The sequence below is a fragment of the Cyrtonyx montezumae genome, unplaced genomic scaffold (assembly GCF_038088225.1).
Source record: "Cyrtonyx montezumae isolate F1298 unplaced genomic scaffold, pur_monq_1.0 scaffold_16, whole genome shotgun sequence".
Classification (NCBI taxonomy): Eukaryota; Metazoa; Chordata; class Aves; order Galliformes; family Odontophoridae; genus Cyrtonyx; species Cyrtonyx montezumae.
Genome location: NW_027071892.1, coordinates 5,749,211 through 5,761,494, shown reverse-complemented (window position 1 = coordinate 5,761,494; position 12,284 = coordinate 5,749,211). Strand labels below are relative to the sequence as shown.

General features: G+C 57.2%; 1 protein-coding gene across 1 annotated transcript; it reads left to right on the top strand.

Annotated features, from left to right (window-relative positions):
• The first annotated feature begins 268 nt into the window (after positions 1-268).
• Positions 269-12,259, top strand: FBXL16 (F-box and leucine rich repeat protein 16). The gene is made up of 6 exons (XM_065732477.1): positions 269-451; positions 9,049-9,768; positions 10,598-11,106; positions 11,192-11,276; positions 11,715-11,778; positions 11,990-12,259. The coding sequence occupies exons 2-6, from the start codon at positions 9,064-9,066 to the stop codon at positions 12,136-12,138; spliced, it is 1,512 nt and encodes a 503-aa protein (XP_065588549.1). The 5' UTR covers positions 269-451; positions 9,049-9,063; the 3' UTR covers positions 12,139-12,259.
• The last annotated feature ends 25 nt before the right edge of the window (positions 12,260-12,284 follow it).

Here is a 12,284-nt window from a genome sequence, read left to right as displayed (position 1 = left end):
TCCGGTGCCTCCCACCCTCCCATCCCTCCTCCCGGTACCGGGGCTCTCAGCTCCCCGGTTCCTTCCCCTCTCACCTGGCCGCTGCCGTCCGGTGCCGCGGGGACCGGGATCGGTGCGGGGACTTCGGAGCTGCGTTGTCGCTCCCGGCGGCGGTGTCCCTTTAACGGGCGGCGGTACGGACGCGGGAGGCTGCGTGTGCGCGCGTGTGCGTGTGCGCGCGTGTGCGAGCCTCTCGCAGCTGCCCTGCACCGAGCCGGATCCGGCCCTCTCCCCTCCCCACCGCTTTTCATTTATTTATTTTTGTCGGCTCGAGGCCGAGCGGCACCAAGCACCCATCTTCCTCCCCTCCTCTCTTCCTCCTCCTCCTCCTCCTCCTCCTCCTCAAGGTTTCCCCGCGCAGGAAAGGAGCGGCTGTCCGCGCACGGCATGGCATGAGCTGGGAGAGCTGGAGGTAAGGGATCGCTTATTTATTGTTTGGGGTTTTTGTTTTGTTTTTCCCTTTTGTTGTTGTTATTATTATTGATGATGATGATGATGATTTGCTCTCGGGAAACCATTGCGACACAAAGCCCGCACATCGCTGTGCGGCCCCGGCGGGCGGGGAGGGGGCTGGGGCCGCAGCCCCCGGTGCAGCATCCCGCAGCACCGTTATATAACGGCGGCGGAGCGGGCCCCGTGTTCCCGGCAGAGGGGAAGGAGAGGGAGATGGGAACGGAGGGGCCCATCTCCGCTATGCTCGCGTCCCTCCCCCCCACACTGAACGGGGGCCCAGAAGGCAGGGAGCGGGCTGGCACCGGTTGTCCTGTGGGGAGGCTTTGGGATGAGCACGGTTTACCAGCATGGGGAGAGAGGTAGGGCTGGGGGTTGTTGCCTGCTTTCCCATCCCCTCCCCCCTCGCACCCCCCCCCTCGGTGTCTGAAGCACTGCCTTAGGCTGCTCACCCTTCTCCGTGGTTCTGTGGAGTAAAAAAGCCTGGCACCTCTGGAGCTGCATCCTCTGACACCCTAAAACCCGAAGTCCCTCGTACCCCTGCACCCAAGCATGCTAACAACATGGGACTCCAGTACCCTGCTACATTGGCACCTTAGATTCCCTGCACCCTGTCATTCTGGCACCCTATTGCCCTGACATCTCAGCAATCCAGGGCTCTGGCACTTCAACACTATGGGATCCCAGCAGCCTGGTAATCTAAAATCCCAGCACCCCATTATCTCAGCACCCTGGCACCCTTGCATCTCATCATTCTGACATCGCTACATCCGAGCACCATTACACCATTACACATGGGACTCCAGTACCCTGATACTGCAGCATCCCATCATCCTGACACCCCATCATCCAAACACCCCAACAGTACAAGACTCTTGGCACCTTAAAACCTCATAACCCTGTCACTCTGCCATCCTGTCATCCCATCACCCTGGCACCCCAGCATCCTGGCATCCCAACGACCCAACACTCTGACACTCCAGCACTGTGAGATCTCAGCATCCTGGTACCCTAAAATCCCAGTACTCCATCACCCTTTGCGCTCCAGCATCCCAATATCCTGGCACCTCAGCACCCCAAAAACTTGACACCACATCCTGGTTCCCTATCACCCTAAAGCCTCAACACCTTGTCACTCCATCACTTAATCATCCTGCTCCTTCGCACCCATCACTCTGTCCCTTTGATTCCCCAGCACTCTGACACCCCAGCAGCCTGGCACTCCAACACCCCAACAAAACCCCAGTAATGCAGAGGGGTTTTCCTCCACCCAAGGGTGACACAAACCATAGGGTCTGGGAACAGCATGCTCCCAACACTGTCTACTCCTGAAGGCCAAGGGGACACAGAGAGGCAGGGCCATACCCTGGACAGGGATGGGGTACACAAGGGTGATCTCTACAGCAGGGTCCTACCTCAGTGTGGGGCACACCACAGTGGTTTTGGAAGCTCCATGGAGGAAGTGAGGCTGCTTGTGGTGGGGCAGGCTGGGCCAGATGGGGGGGAGCTAAGGCACGAGGTTGGTGAGCCATAGCCAGATCTAGGCAGAGCCCCCATGATCTCATCAGTGTGGGGTTGTGAGGTAGCCATGTGTGCTTGCTTGGTTCCACTGTGCCCAAGTGCCTGATCTGGTGGCACTGGCTGGATGTGACAATGTCCTGGTGGCAGAGACTAGAGTGCTTCAGTGGCAGGGAAGCTCTGACAGGGGTCCTGGGCCGGGGCACGAAGCTCTGGGGTGCTCAGTGGGTGCGGAGCCAGAGATGCACAGTGCTGGCATTTCCCTTCCTCTGGAAGCTCGGTGCTGATTTCACTCCGGCTACCAGGAAGAGGGAGGGAGGTGGCTTTGGAGTGGGGAGGACTCGCTTCAGCATCCATTTTTAATGAGATAGATATCTATTTTTCCCCGAGCTGGCTTCCCCCACATCGATCCCTGCTCCATCCTCCTGGCCTGTTTTCCTCTCTGTGGCAGTGGGGATGTGGTGGCTGAGCCTCCCCAGTACTGGGAACCTCCCGGCTCCCCAAATCCTTCTTCTGAGGGTGCAGGGATCCTCACTCAAGCTGGGGGTGGGGGTGAGATGATATGATCCTCTATTCCCGCCAGTGGGACCACCTCCATGTTGCACACCCCATGGGAATGTGGCATGACAGAAGGGAGACCAGGGCTCTTGGGAACCCATTGCTTTTGGGGCTGGTAGCTGTGCTCATGCTGTGCCAGGAGAAGAATGGGGGCAGATACAGGCAAGTGGCAGTACAAGGCAAGATCCTTCAACAGCTTCTTATCCATTCCAAGCCCCTGCCCACCCATCATGGGACTGGGCACATACTTCAGATGCTCTGGGAATGGGAGAGCATTCAGGGAAGGGGCAGGAAAGCAGAAAGCGTTCCTCGGGGTTTCTCTCTGGTGGAGCTCTGCACAGCTCCTGGACCAGCAGGTGGCTGTGGGGTTGCCCCATGAGCTGGATTCAGACCTCCTGCTGGCCCGTGGAGCACCACTAGTCCCCATCACACAGTACCAGTGCTGATACTTGGTGGGGAAATTGAGTCAGGTGGGTGAAAGGACGTGGAGCACCGAGGCTGCATTGCCTTCTGGAACAGGGCCGTGACCCTGGTCAGAGGCCAGGACCTAACAACTTTCTGAGCTTATGGTCATCAGTGAGCAACCCCAGCACTCTGCAGGAGCAGTTCTGTGTCTGAGCACTGCCTCCCTGCCCAGATGTGTCTCCAGTTCCCTCACCCTAGGTTTGTGTGCCGTGGGATAGTGCAGGTTCCCACTGTGCTCTCTCAGATCCTGGGTCTGGGGCAGGGCTTGGGCTGAGCTGGTGGCCTGGGAAGAGGCTGAGTTTGGTGCTTGTGGCACTGTCCATGGGGATGGTCCCTGCCAGCATGGGCACCTGTGGCCAGGACCTGCTCAGGGCCTCAGATCTGCTCTGTGGGATGGAGAGCTTCAGACTGTTGTACTGGTCTGACAAAAGAGCTTCACTGTTTGTGTGGGCATTGCCATGACTGGAATGATGAAGATGTCTGAAGGCCCTTGGAAGAGGCTCTTGCCCCAGCAGTACTTAGGGAGCACACTGACGTCCTAGGAACAGCCACAGGTTGTCTCACCTCTCCTCGATGAGGCACTTAATCAGCACTCAGGGCTTTCCTTTATGCCTGGGCACGCTGTTCCTGGGACCAGGAGGGCCAAGGAGTAGGGCTACGCTGTGCCAGGCCCCATCAAATGGGCACACTCTGGCTGTTACACGAGAGGAGACACAACACCTTCGTTAATAGGGAGCAGGGAGAAGCTTAGCTGAGGCAGGTGGAAGCATGAGCATCCTCCCTTCAGCAATGAGGCCTGGTACTTGTGAAGGAGGCTGGAGGAGGTGAGCCCAGGTCAGCCACAGTCGCCACCCAACTCCGTTTGTGTCTGTGCATAGATGTTTGCTGACAGCCATCACTGGTTGTGGTTTCCTCCTCCTGCTGAGGCTCCTTGTGGAACATGGAGCTGCCCGGAACAGGGAGGAGGTCACGGCTAACATATTTGGGAGATTTGGGCCTCAGCAGTGCCACATTACAGAGTTACATATTCCAGGCCATGCTCAGCTCTGCAAATTGTCCAGGCTAATCTCCACTCCTGGGGAAAGTCATTGTGTGGAGCAGTTATGGCTGGAAACAGTGCTGCTCCTTGCCCTCATGGAGGCTGTGGATGGGCTGGCATAGAGTGGGGCAAGCATCACCTCCCACTTGGGCTGGGGTCACACCAAAGTGACAAACCCTGGGAAGAACATGGGGAGAGTATGTAGCAGCCAGAGGGGACCCTTCTGCCTGCTGTATGGATCTTCGCCCTTCAGTTGTTTTCCCAAGGCCCCTGAGCAAGGTGGGATGAGCTCATTGGCATCGCTGGGAGCTGAGAGAGGAGCAGAAGAGCTGCACTCATCTCTCTAGTCTGTCAAGAAGCTCTCAGGATAATCCTAGGAAGGAGTTTCCCAGCTCCCATCACACAAGCAGGTCTCTGGGCCAAGCAACGAGAGGAGAACTTGGTCTTTTCCCCACCATGAATTCCTGGCTCACGTTGCAGGGGAATACACAGTACTGAGTGAGTTCAGAGCTGTGCTCTGAGCCTCTCTCCCAGCTGACATGTGTGAGTCCTGAGCTCCAGAGCTCTGATCCACATGTGCACACAACTCACATGTACAGGCAGCCTCTCTGCATCTAAACACACCAGCTGCCCCTCCATCTCTAGGGGAGCAGGGGCACCTTTGGGGATTCTGTGCCTCCTCTGCACTGCCAAGGTGATCCAAGCATGCTGAGAGGACAGCCATACATATACCCCCCTGACTACACACAGCACTGACAGTAGGCTGACCTGATGCAGTCAGAGCAAGAGACAGCTTGCACACTGCTGAGCACTGCTGGGGAAGGCGATCTTTACAGAGGGATATCTCTGTTATTACCATGTGCTTTGGTCGACAGGTTCAGCCTCCAAAGCAAGAGCCAGCATGGCATTGCTGCTGGTTGGGGTTGTTGTGCACGGTTGGTGGTTCTGGGCAGCTGTTACCCTCGAGATCGCTGGACAAAAGCTTTGGCTGTGTGCTCTGCCACAGCACTGTGTCTCGGGTGTGTTTTCTCTGCCTGTAGAGCAACTTGATTTGCTGCATTAGTAAAAATAGATGGGCTAATGAATTCAGCTGATGCAACCCTGCGTGTGTGTGTGTGTGCATGCGCTTATCTCTGTGTGTGTGTATATGTGCATGTATATGTGCATCTCAGTATCAAGGCTCATGCAAAGTGCACCCACCAGCCCCTAGGGCTCTGATGTGTGTGTGTGCGTGTGCCTAAGCATATCTGTTTGTGTGTGTGCATGTGTGTGTGTGTGTGTGTGTGTGCAGAAAGCCGTGAGCGATGGCTGCTTGCTGCCGAGCAGCTCTCTGTCACTGAAGCAGCAGCTCTACAGAAATAATTTTGCATCAGCCTTGGATTCTGGCAGTGCAATAACAGCGCCGCACGGGAGGCTAGCAGGGCAGCAGGGGTGCTTCACAGGTGTGGCAGCGAGGGGGCCCCACAGGGAGTGGTGAGGAAGCAGGGGAGATTACAGGGGCTAGCAGGGCAATAGGGGTCTCTGGGGACGTTTGGAGGGGGGAGTCCTGCACGGTGCTCCCCGCGGCGCTGAACGGGAGCGGTGTCGCTGTCCGTGGTGCTGAACGGGAGCGGTGTCGCTGTCCGTGGTGCTGAACGGGAGCGGTGTCGCTGTCCGTGGTGCTGAACGCGGAGGGGAGCTGCGTGACTGTACGCTGTACTCCAGGACCTCTGTTTGCAGTGCTGAACGAGACTACCCGGCCTCGGCTCCTGATGATCTCCATGGACAACCGAGCCCTGCCAGCACTGAGCGGCCGGTGTCCCCTGAGCTGCCCTGATGGCCCAGTGCCCGCAGTGGCCTTCAAATCAGGATGCAGCTGAACCACAGTCCGACCCAACGCATCTCTGCCACAGCCTGTGTGCTCTCAGTGAGCACATACATGCACAAAGGTGGCACTTGCAGGTGATTGTCCACCTTGCTTGTGTCTTGAGGTTCTCATCCCTCCTCGCTACCACATGGAGACAGTAAACACTCCAGTGGTTTGGACAGTCGCTCTCTTCCTGGGTGCTATTTTCTTATCCTTCCCAGCTTCATCATCCACGTAATGTTTGTAGTGACATGCTCTTAGACCCCCTTCTTTCTTCTCTCTTCCTGCGTCAATTCCACCCCCCACTGCTGCATCATCACTCACTGTGGATGAGAAAGCCTTCATGAATGGAGCAATTTCTCTGCAATGACATTTCCTGTGAAATGTGCACCCTAGAAAGTATTTGGGAAACTAAAGGACTTTGCCCTTTGCTGTTGTCAGGTTTCCTCCCACTGTGGATTGAGATCTGTTGCAGCTGTCAGACATCTCCCTCATTCCCTCACGAGGCCTGTGAGAGCAGGGGGGGGCTTGCACGAGGGTCTCTGAAGCTGGGTCCTTCTTTTGAAGTCTCATCGTAAGAATGGTTGTACCAAGCATTTAACTCTTCTTCTGAGAGAGGATGAAGGCCTGAATCTCCGCTCTTTTCTGCTTGAAGCAGTAGTAAAAAACAAACATATGGAGATGTCTGCAAAGCTGTTCCCCCACCTCCCCATCAGGGGGACAAAGGTGCCAAAATGGGGCTTAGTGGTGCAGGACTCTGTACTGACTTTCCCAAGGCTGTCCCAGTGCATTAGAAGAAGGGCCTGGGGCAGGGCATGGTGTGCTCCATGTGTCCCAGTGCACAGAGGCTCTGAAGGATGAAGTACTTCCACTTTGTGCAATGGAGTAACATAGCCTTCCCTCTGGACCAGAGCAGCTGCTGGGGGCTTTTCTGTAGCAGTGAGGGGCAATTCCAGAGGCAGCAGAGAAAGTGATTATCAAGCCAACAAGCCTCCCCAGCCTATGCTCTCTGCCCACTATCTCCAAGCTGCTCCCCTTCCCAGACCTGATGCTTTCAGGCTGATAGAATCCATGGTTGCCATTTTCTCAGGCAGATGCAGCCACGTACAGTAAGCCTGGCTGGACACAGGCATCTCTGCCTGCCCAGTTTCCTGCTATCCATGCCCAAAACCTGCCTTTGCCCAAAAGGCCTCCATCCCTATTTGTGTTTCTACTTGAAGTGAATTCACATCTCATTCGTGGTTTGGGACATCTGTGAGCCAGTCAGGCAGCTTCATTGCTTGGGGCAGGGGGAGCTAGCTCAGCTTCCCAAGGCAGGACTGTGAAAGCCACCGAGTCCACCACCCAAGCCCTGCCTTGAGGATGAACCACACTCTGAGCTGGTTGTAACTGCTGCCAACACCTCCCTCTGGCTGAAATACCATCTGATGACTGTCAGCATCTGTCTCCTTCCCTGACTCTCCCCTGCGGGAGCCCCCACCCCTGGCTTGCCTTTCGATGTCTGGAGGCCACGGGCTGCCCCTCTTCCACCACCTGGCTTCTCCCCAGAGGCAGCCAGCATGGTGAATTGCTCTCACTGTGGGCTCTGTGCCGGAGCGACAGCCTTTCTGTGCTGCACGGTAATTATCTGTTTTGATTTGTGTTGTAGCGCTGTGTTAGACACCCTGGTGCATGTTCTGTTTGCTTCCCTAATTGTTGCCAACCTCGGAGCTGGTGGATTGAAGTTTCTTCATTTTTCCCCTCCTTTTCTCCTCCTTTCAAGCAAAATTAGCCAAGCATCTGAGGCCCAAACCCTCAGTAGGGCAGTATAAGTGAAGGCAGCAGGGGCTGCATGTGAGTGGGAAGTGGCGCCAGGCTGTCTGCTCAGGGCCAAATCCATTCCCAGAGGATGGGCTCTGGTGGTGCCAGTGCCACTGCCACTGCCCCACAGTGAATCAATTCCCCACAGTCTCCACAGCAGCCCTGTGGAGAGGCAAGAGGCTTCACCACTGACTGCTCCCCATCTCCAGGGTGAATGGGCAGAAAACTAGCCCTTGAAGAGTGGGGCAAAGCCTGGGAGAAGGCTGGTGTTCAGCCCCACCATGCTGGTGGGGAATCCCTGGACTCTCAATACCGGGGCTTCTCCCCTCCTGGCTGGTGCAGCAAGGCACGGGGATGATGGGAGGGTTGCAGCAATGGGCTGGGGGCAGCAGGGAGATCTCCAACTGTATACTGGGGTTGTGGAGGCTGTCAGGATGCAGCACAGAGGTCGGCTTAGGCCAGCGCTGTCTCCAGGGTGAGACAGCCCCAAAGTCTGCATGCCTGGACCACCAGCAACACGTGTGGCTCACCAGCCAGCACGCTACTCTCTTGGTGCCCTTGGTCACCTCCCTGGGGGGAAAGAGCAGGGACATGGCCACAGCCACTTCCTGATCCCTTTCTGCCAGGCTCCTCTCCTCCAGAGCTCAGCCATCCTAAATATTTTCTCACTTGATTCTCATCTTTTACTGTGGGCCTAGGGAGGGGGAAACTGGTGACTGTGTCTTCAGGTCCCATTAGCAACCACAGACTAATGTGCCACTCAGGCATGGCTGTCACTGAGCAGTCCCCATCCCTCAGGACCTGGGAGTGACAGCTCTGGCCCTGCTATCCCCATATGGGCTCCATTTCTGCTAGTTCCAGCTCCTCCCATGCCCCTGGATGTTCTGGAAGCCCAGCCTCCTCTGGCTCCATCTCAGGCTGGGCCCTAGAGGAGATGGGAACCTAGTCCTTTGGCAGGGCTTGGTCCGGGTGAGCGTGGTGTGCTGGGGTGCTGGCAGGATGGGTACAACACTGGTGAGGCACTGTGCCAGGCACCAGCTGGTGGGGGGGTGGGGGATGGGGCAAGCCCCCATCAATTATTCTCCTCTGTATTTATAGAGGGAAATGTGATTAATAATGTATGGTGGGGTGTGGCAGAGCTGTTTGAAAGCCTGTCTGTCTGCAGCTGAAATATTTATCGGCTTGCTTTGCTGTGGTGCCACTGCAAGCCATGGCAACCTGGTCAGCACGGGCTCACTGGACAGCATGGCAACCTGGTCTCTCTCACTCGAGCCATGTCTTCCAGTGAGCCCAGTGCTGGCCAACATCTGCTTACCACCCCTCTATGTTGCAGAGAGACCCGTGGAAGATGTCGAACCCGAGAAACGGCGACACCAAGCCCCCATGTTTGCCTCGCAATGGACTGGTGAAGATCCCCACACAGCCCAACGGCCTCGGCTCTGCCAGCATCACCAAAGGCACTCCCGCCGTGAAAAACCGCCTGTGCCAGCCTTCCTCCGTGCCTGCCATCCTCAGCCCAGCCTTAGCCCCCCGCAGCGACCTGCCCGTCCCCAGCCTGGCCTCACCGCTCTCCCTGGCCGCTCTGGCTGGCATCTCGTCCCCTCCCGGCACCTCCTTGGTGGCACTGAACTCGAGCGAGGCCGCTCCAGGCTCTGAGCATCCCTCTCCAGAACGGCTGCCAGGTTCACCCTCAGAGAGGCAGCTGGTGGTGGATGAGAAGATCCTCAACCGCCTCTTCTGGTACTTTTCGGCGTGTGAGAAGTGCGTGTTGGCACAGGTGTGCAAGGCGTGGCGGCGAGTGCTCTACCAACCCAAGTTTTGGGTGGGTCTGACACCTGTCCTGCACACCAAAGAGCTCTACAACGTCCTGCCTGGTGGTGAGAAGGAGTTTGTCAGCCTGCAGGGTTTTGCTGTGCGGGGTTTTGACGGTTTCTGCCTCGTGGGTGTATCCGACCTGGACATTTGTGAGTTCATTGACAACTACCCCTTGTCCAAGAAGGGGGTCAAGTCCATGAGCCTTAAAAGGTCAACCATCACGGATGCAGGGCTGGAGGTAGGTGGCCTTAGCACCAGTGAGGTGGCCAGGGACTGGGGATGGGTTAGATGCCAGAAAGGTGGCACCACAGATTGCCCTGAAGAGATGTCCCTGTGGACGTCCCTAGTGCTGTCTCCATGGCTGATTTGCACCCAAGGTGGAGGCAAGGTGTGAGGCACAATGTCTGATTCCCCCAAGCTTTGGCACAACAGGTCCAGATGTGTCAATCCACAAGCACAACAGCACCTGGAAACAAGCATGGCACAGTCTGCATCAGCGAGAGCTTTCTCCTTCCCCAACAAGGGTTTGGCCCACCTCCCAGTCCTGTCAGCAGGCAGGCAGCATCAGCACCCTACTAAGTCCCTCTGCCCGTGGCCTGGGTGCCAGGGAGTGCAAGGCTGCTCTCCTAAGCTTTTTGGGAAGGATGTTCATCCCCATCATCCATAGGAACACCTACAGCCTTTACCCATCTTTGGAAGGAAGGGATAAAGGAGCAACCATGTGAGGCTGTGGCTGGGCAGTGGGAAGAAGAGGGTGATGGGGTGATGCCCAATGAGAGATGGGACATAAGGGAACGGTATGGTGCTGAATCAGGGGAGGGTCGTGTTCTTCACCAGAGGGTGGTGGGCATGGAACAGGCTCCCCAAGACAGTGGTCACGGCACGGAGCTGCCAGATGCCAAGAAGTGTTAGGATAGTGCTCTCATACATGGGATTTGGGTGGCCCTGTGTGGAGACAGCAGTTGGACTCAGTGATCCTGATCCTAGTGGGGTCCCTTCCAACTCAGGATATTCAGCGATGATTCTAGGATTCTACGGCTCTCTGATTCTGTGCTGCCCTTGGCCAGGTGATGCTGGAGCAGATGCAGGGTGTGGTGCGGCTGGAGCTGTCGGGCTGCAACGACTTCACGGAGGCCGGGCTGTGGTCGAGCCTCAATGCCCGCATCACAGCGCTGAGCGTCAGCGACTGCATCAACGTGGCTGACGATGCCATCGCGGCCATCTCACAGCTCCTGCCCAACCTTGCCGAGCTCAACCTGCAAGCCTACCACGTCACGGACACGGCTCTCGCCTACTTCACCGCCAAGCAGGGTTACACCACCCACACCCTGCGCCTCAACTCCTGCTGGGAGATCACCAACCACGGCGTGGTCAACATGGTGCACAGCTTGCCCAACCTGAGCGTCCTCAGCCTCTCGGGCTGCTCCAAGGTGACAGATGATGGCGTGGAGCTGGTGGCCGAGAACCTGCGCAAGCTTCGCAGCCTCGATCTGTCCTGGTGCCCTCGCATCACCGACATGGCCCTGGAGTACATCGCCTGTGACCTGCACAAGCTGGAGGAGCTGGTGCTCGACAGGTGTGGGATCGTGCCAAGGGTGGTGGGTGCAGCAAGGTGGCGGTGGGCTGGGGGCAATTCATCTGCTTGTCCTATGTCTCCACAGGTGTGTGAGGATCACTGACACTGGTCTCAGTTACCTGTCCACCATGTCATCCCTGCGGAGCCTCTACCTGCGCTGGTGCTGCCAGGTAGGGGAGAACTAGGGCCGGGCTGCCCACACTGGGAGGCTGTGCCCACATCACTGATGGCACTGGGCATGGGATGGGAAATCAGAGGGCTGCCATGGGTTTGCTGCAGGGCCTTGAGCAGAGGGGTGATGTGGAACTGGGAATATGGGGAGGAATGGGGGACACCCATAGGCTCAGCAGGGCTCAGCTGCATCACGCTGTCCCATCCCCTATTCTACCACCCTGCCCCACCATCATGTCCCACCACCGTGTCCCACTTCCATATCCCATCACCCATTGCATTCCACTGCTCCATTACTCTAATCCAACATACTGCTCCACCACCCTACTCCATCACTCAGTCCCACCACCCTGCCCCACTCAGCCTCAGGATCCATTTGTGTTGTACCCCATTTTTGGCCTGTTTTCACCCTGGTCCCACTCCTGTTTCTTTTCCAGGTGCAGGACTTTGGCCTGAAGCACCTCCTGGGCATGGGCAGCCTACGTCTCCTGTCTCTTGCTGGTGAGACCTGAGCACAGGGTGACCCACATGGGGCTGGGGATGTCTGGGAACGGGGACATCTGGGAATGGGGACAAAGACAGTCCTTGGGAACAGAAATGAGGACCCCCTTCGCGGCAGGCTTCCCATAGCCCACATGGGGTACAGGGATGGGGATGGGGATGGGGATAAGGATGGGAACACCGTGGTGACGGTGATACTGTCCACCTGCAGGCTGCCCCTTGTTGACCACCACGGGCCTCTCGGGGCTGGTACAGCTGCAGGATCTGGAGGAGCTGGAGCTCACCAACTGTCCTGGAGCCACCCCAGAGCTCTTCAAGTACTTCTCCCAGCACCTGCCCTGCTGCATGGTCATCGAGTAGCGCCCACCCAACGGGGATCAGCCCCCCCAAATCCAGCTGTGACGGCACCCAACCTATTTCTTCCCGTCAGCAGAATTGGGGGGGGAGGGTGCAAAAGACGCTGCTCATTCGACTGACCCACGTGTAAAGACCCTGCCTCGACGCCC

Bases quoted from the DNA above. Each gene is read 5' to 3' on its own strand.
- FBXL16 (XM_065732477.1), top strand. From the start codon at position 9,064: ATGTCGAACCCGAGAAACGGCGACACCAAGCCCCCATGTTTGCCTCGC. The intron at 9,769-10,597 runs GTAGGTGGCCTT...GCCCTTGGCCAG, and splicing joins TCACGGATGCAGGGCTGGAG to GTGATGCTGGAGCAGATGCA. The intron at 11,277-11,714 runs GTAGGGGAGAAC...TTTCTTTTCCAG, and splicing joins ACCTGCGCTGGTGCTGCCAG to GTGCAGGACTTTGGCCTGAA.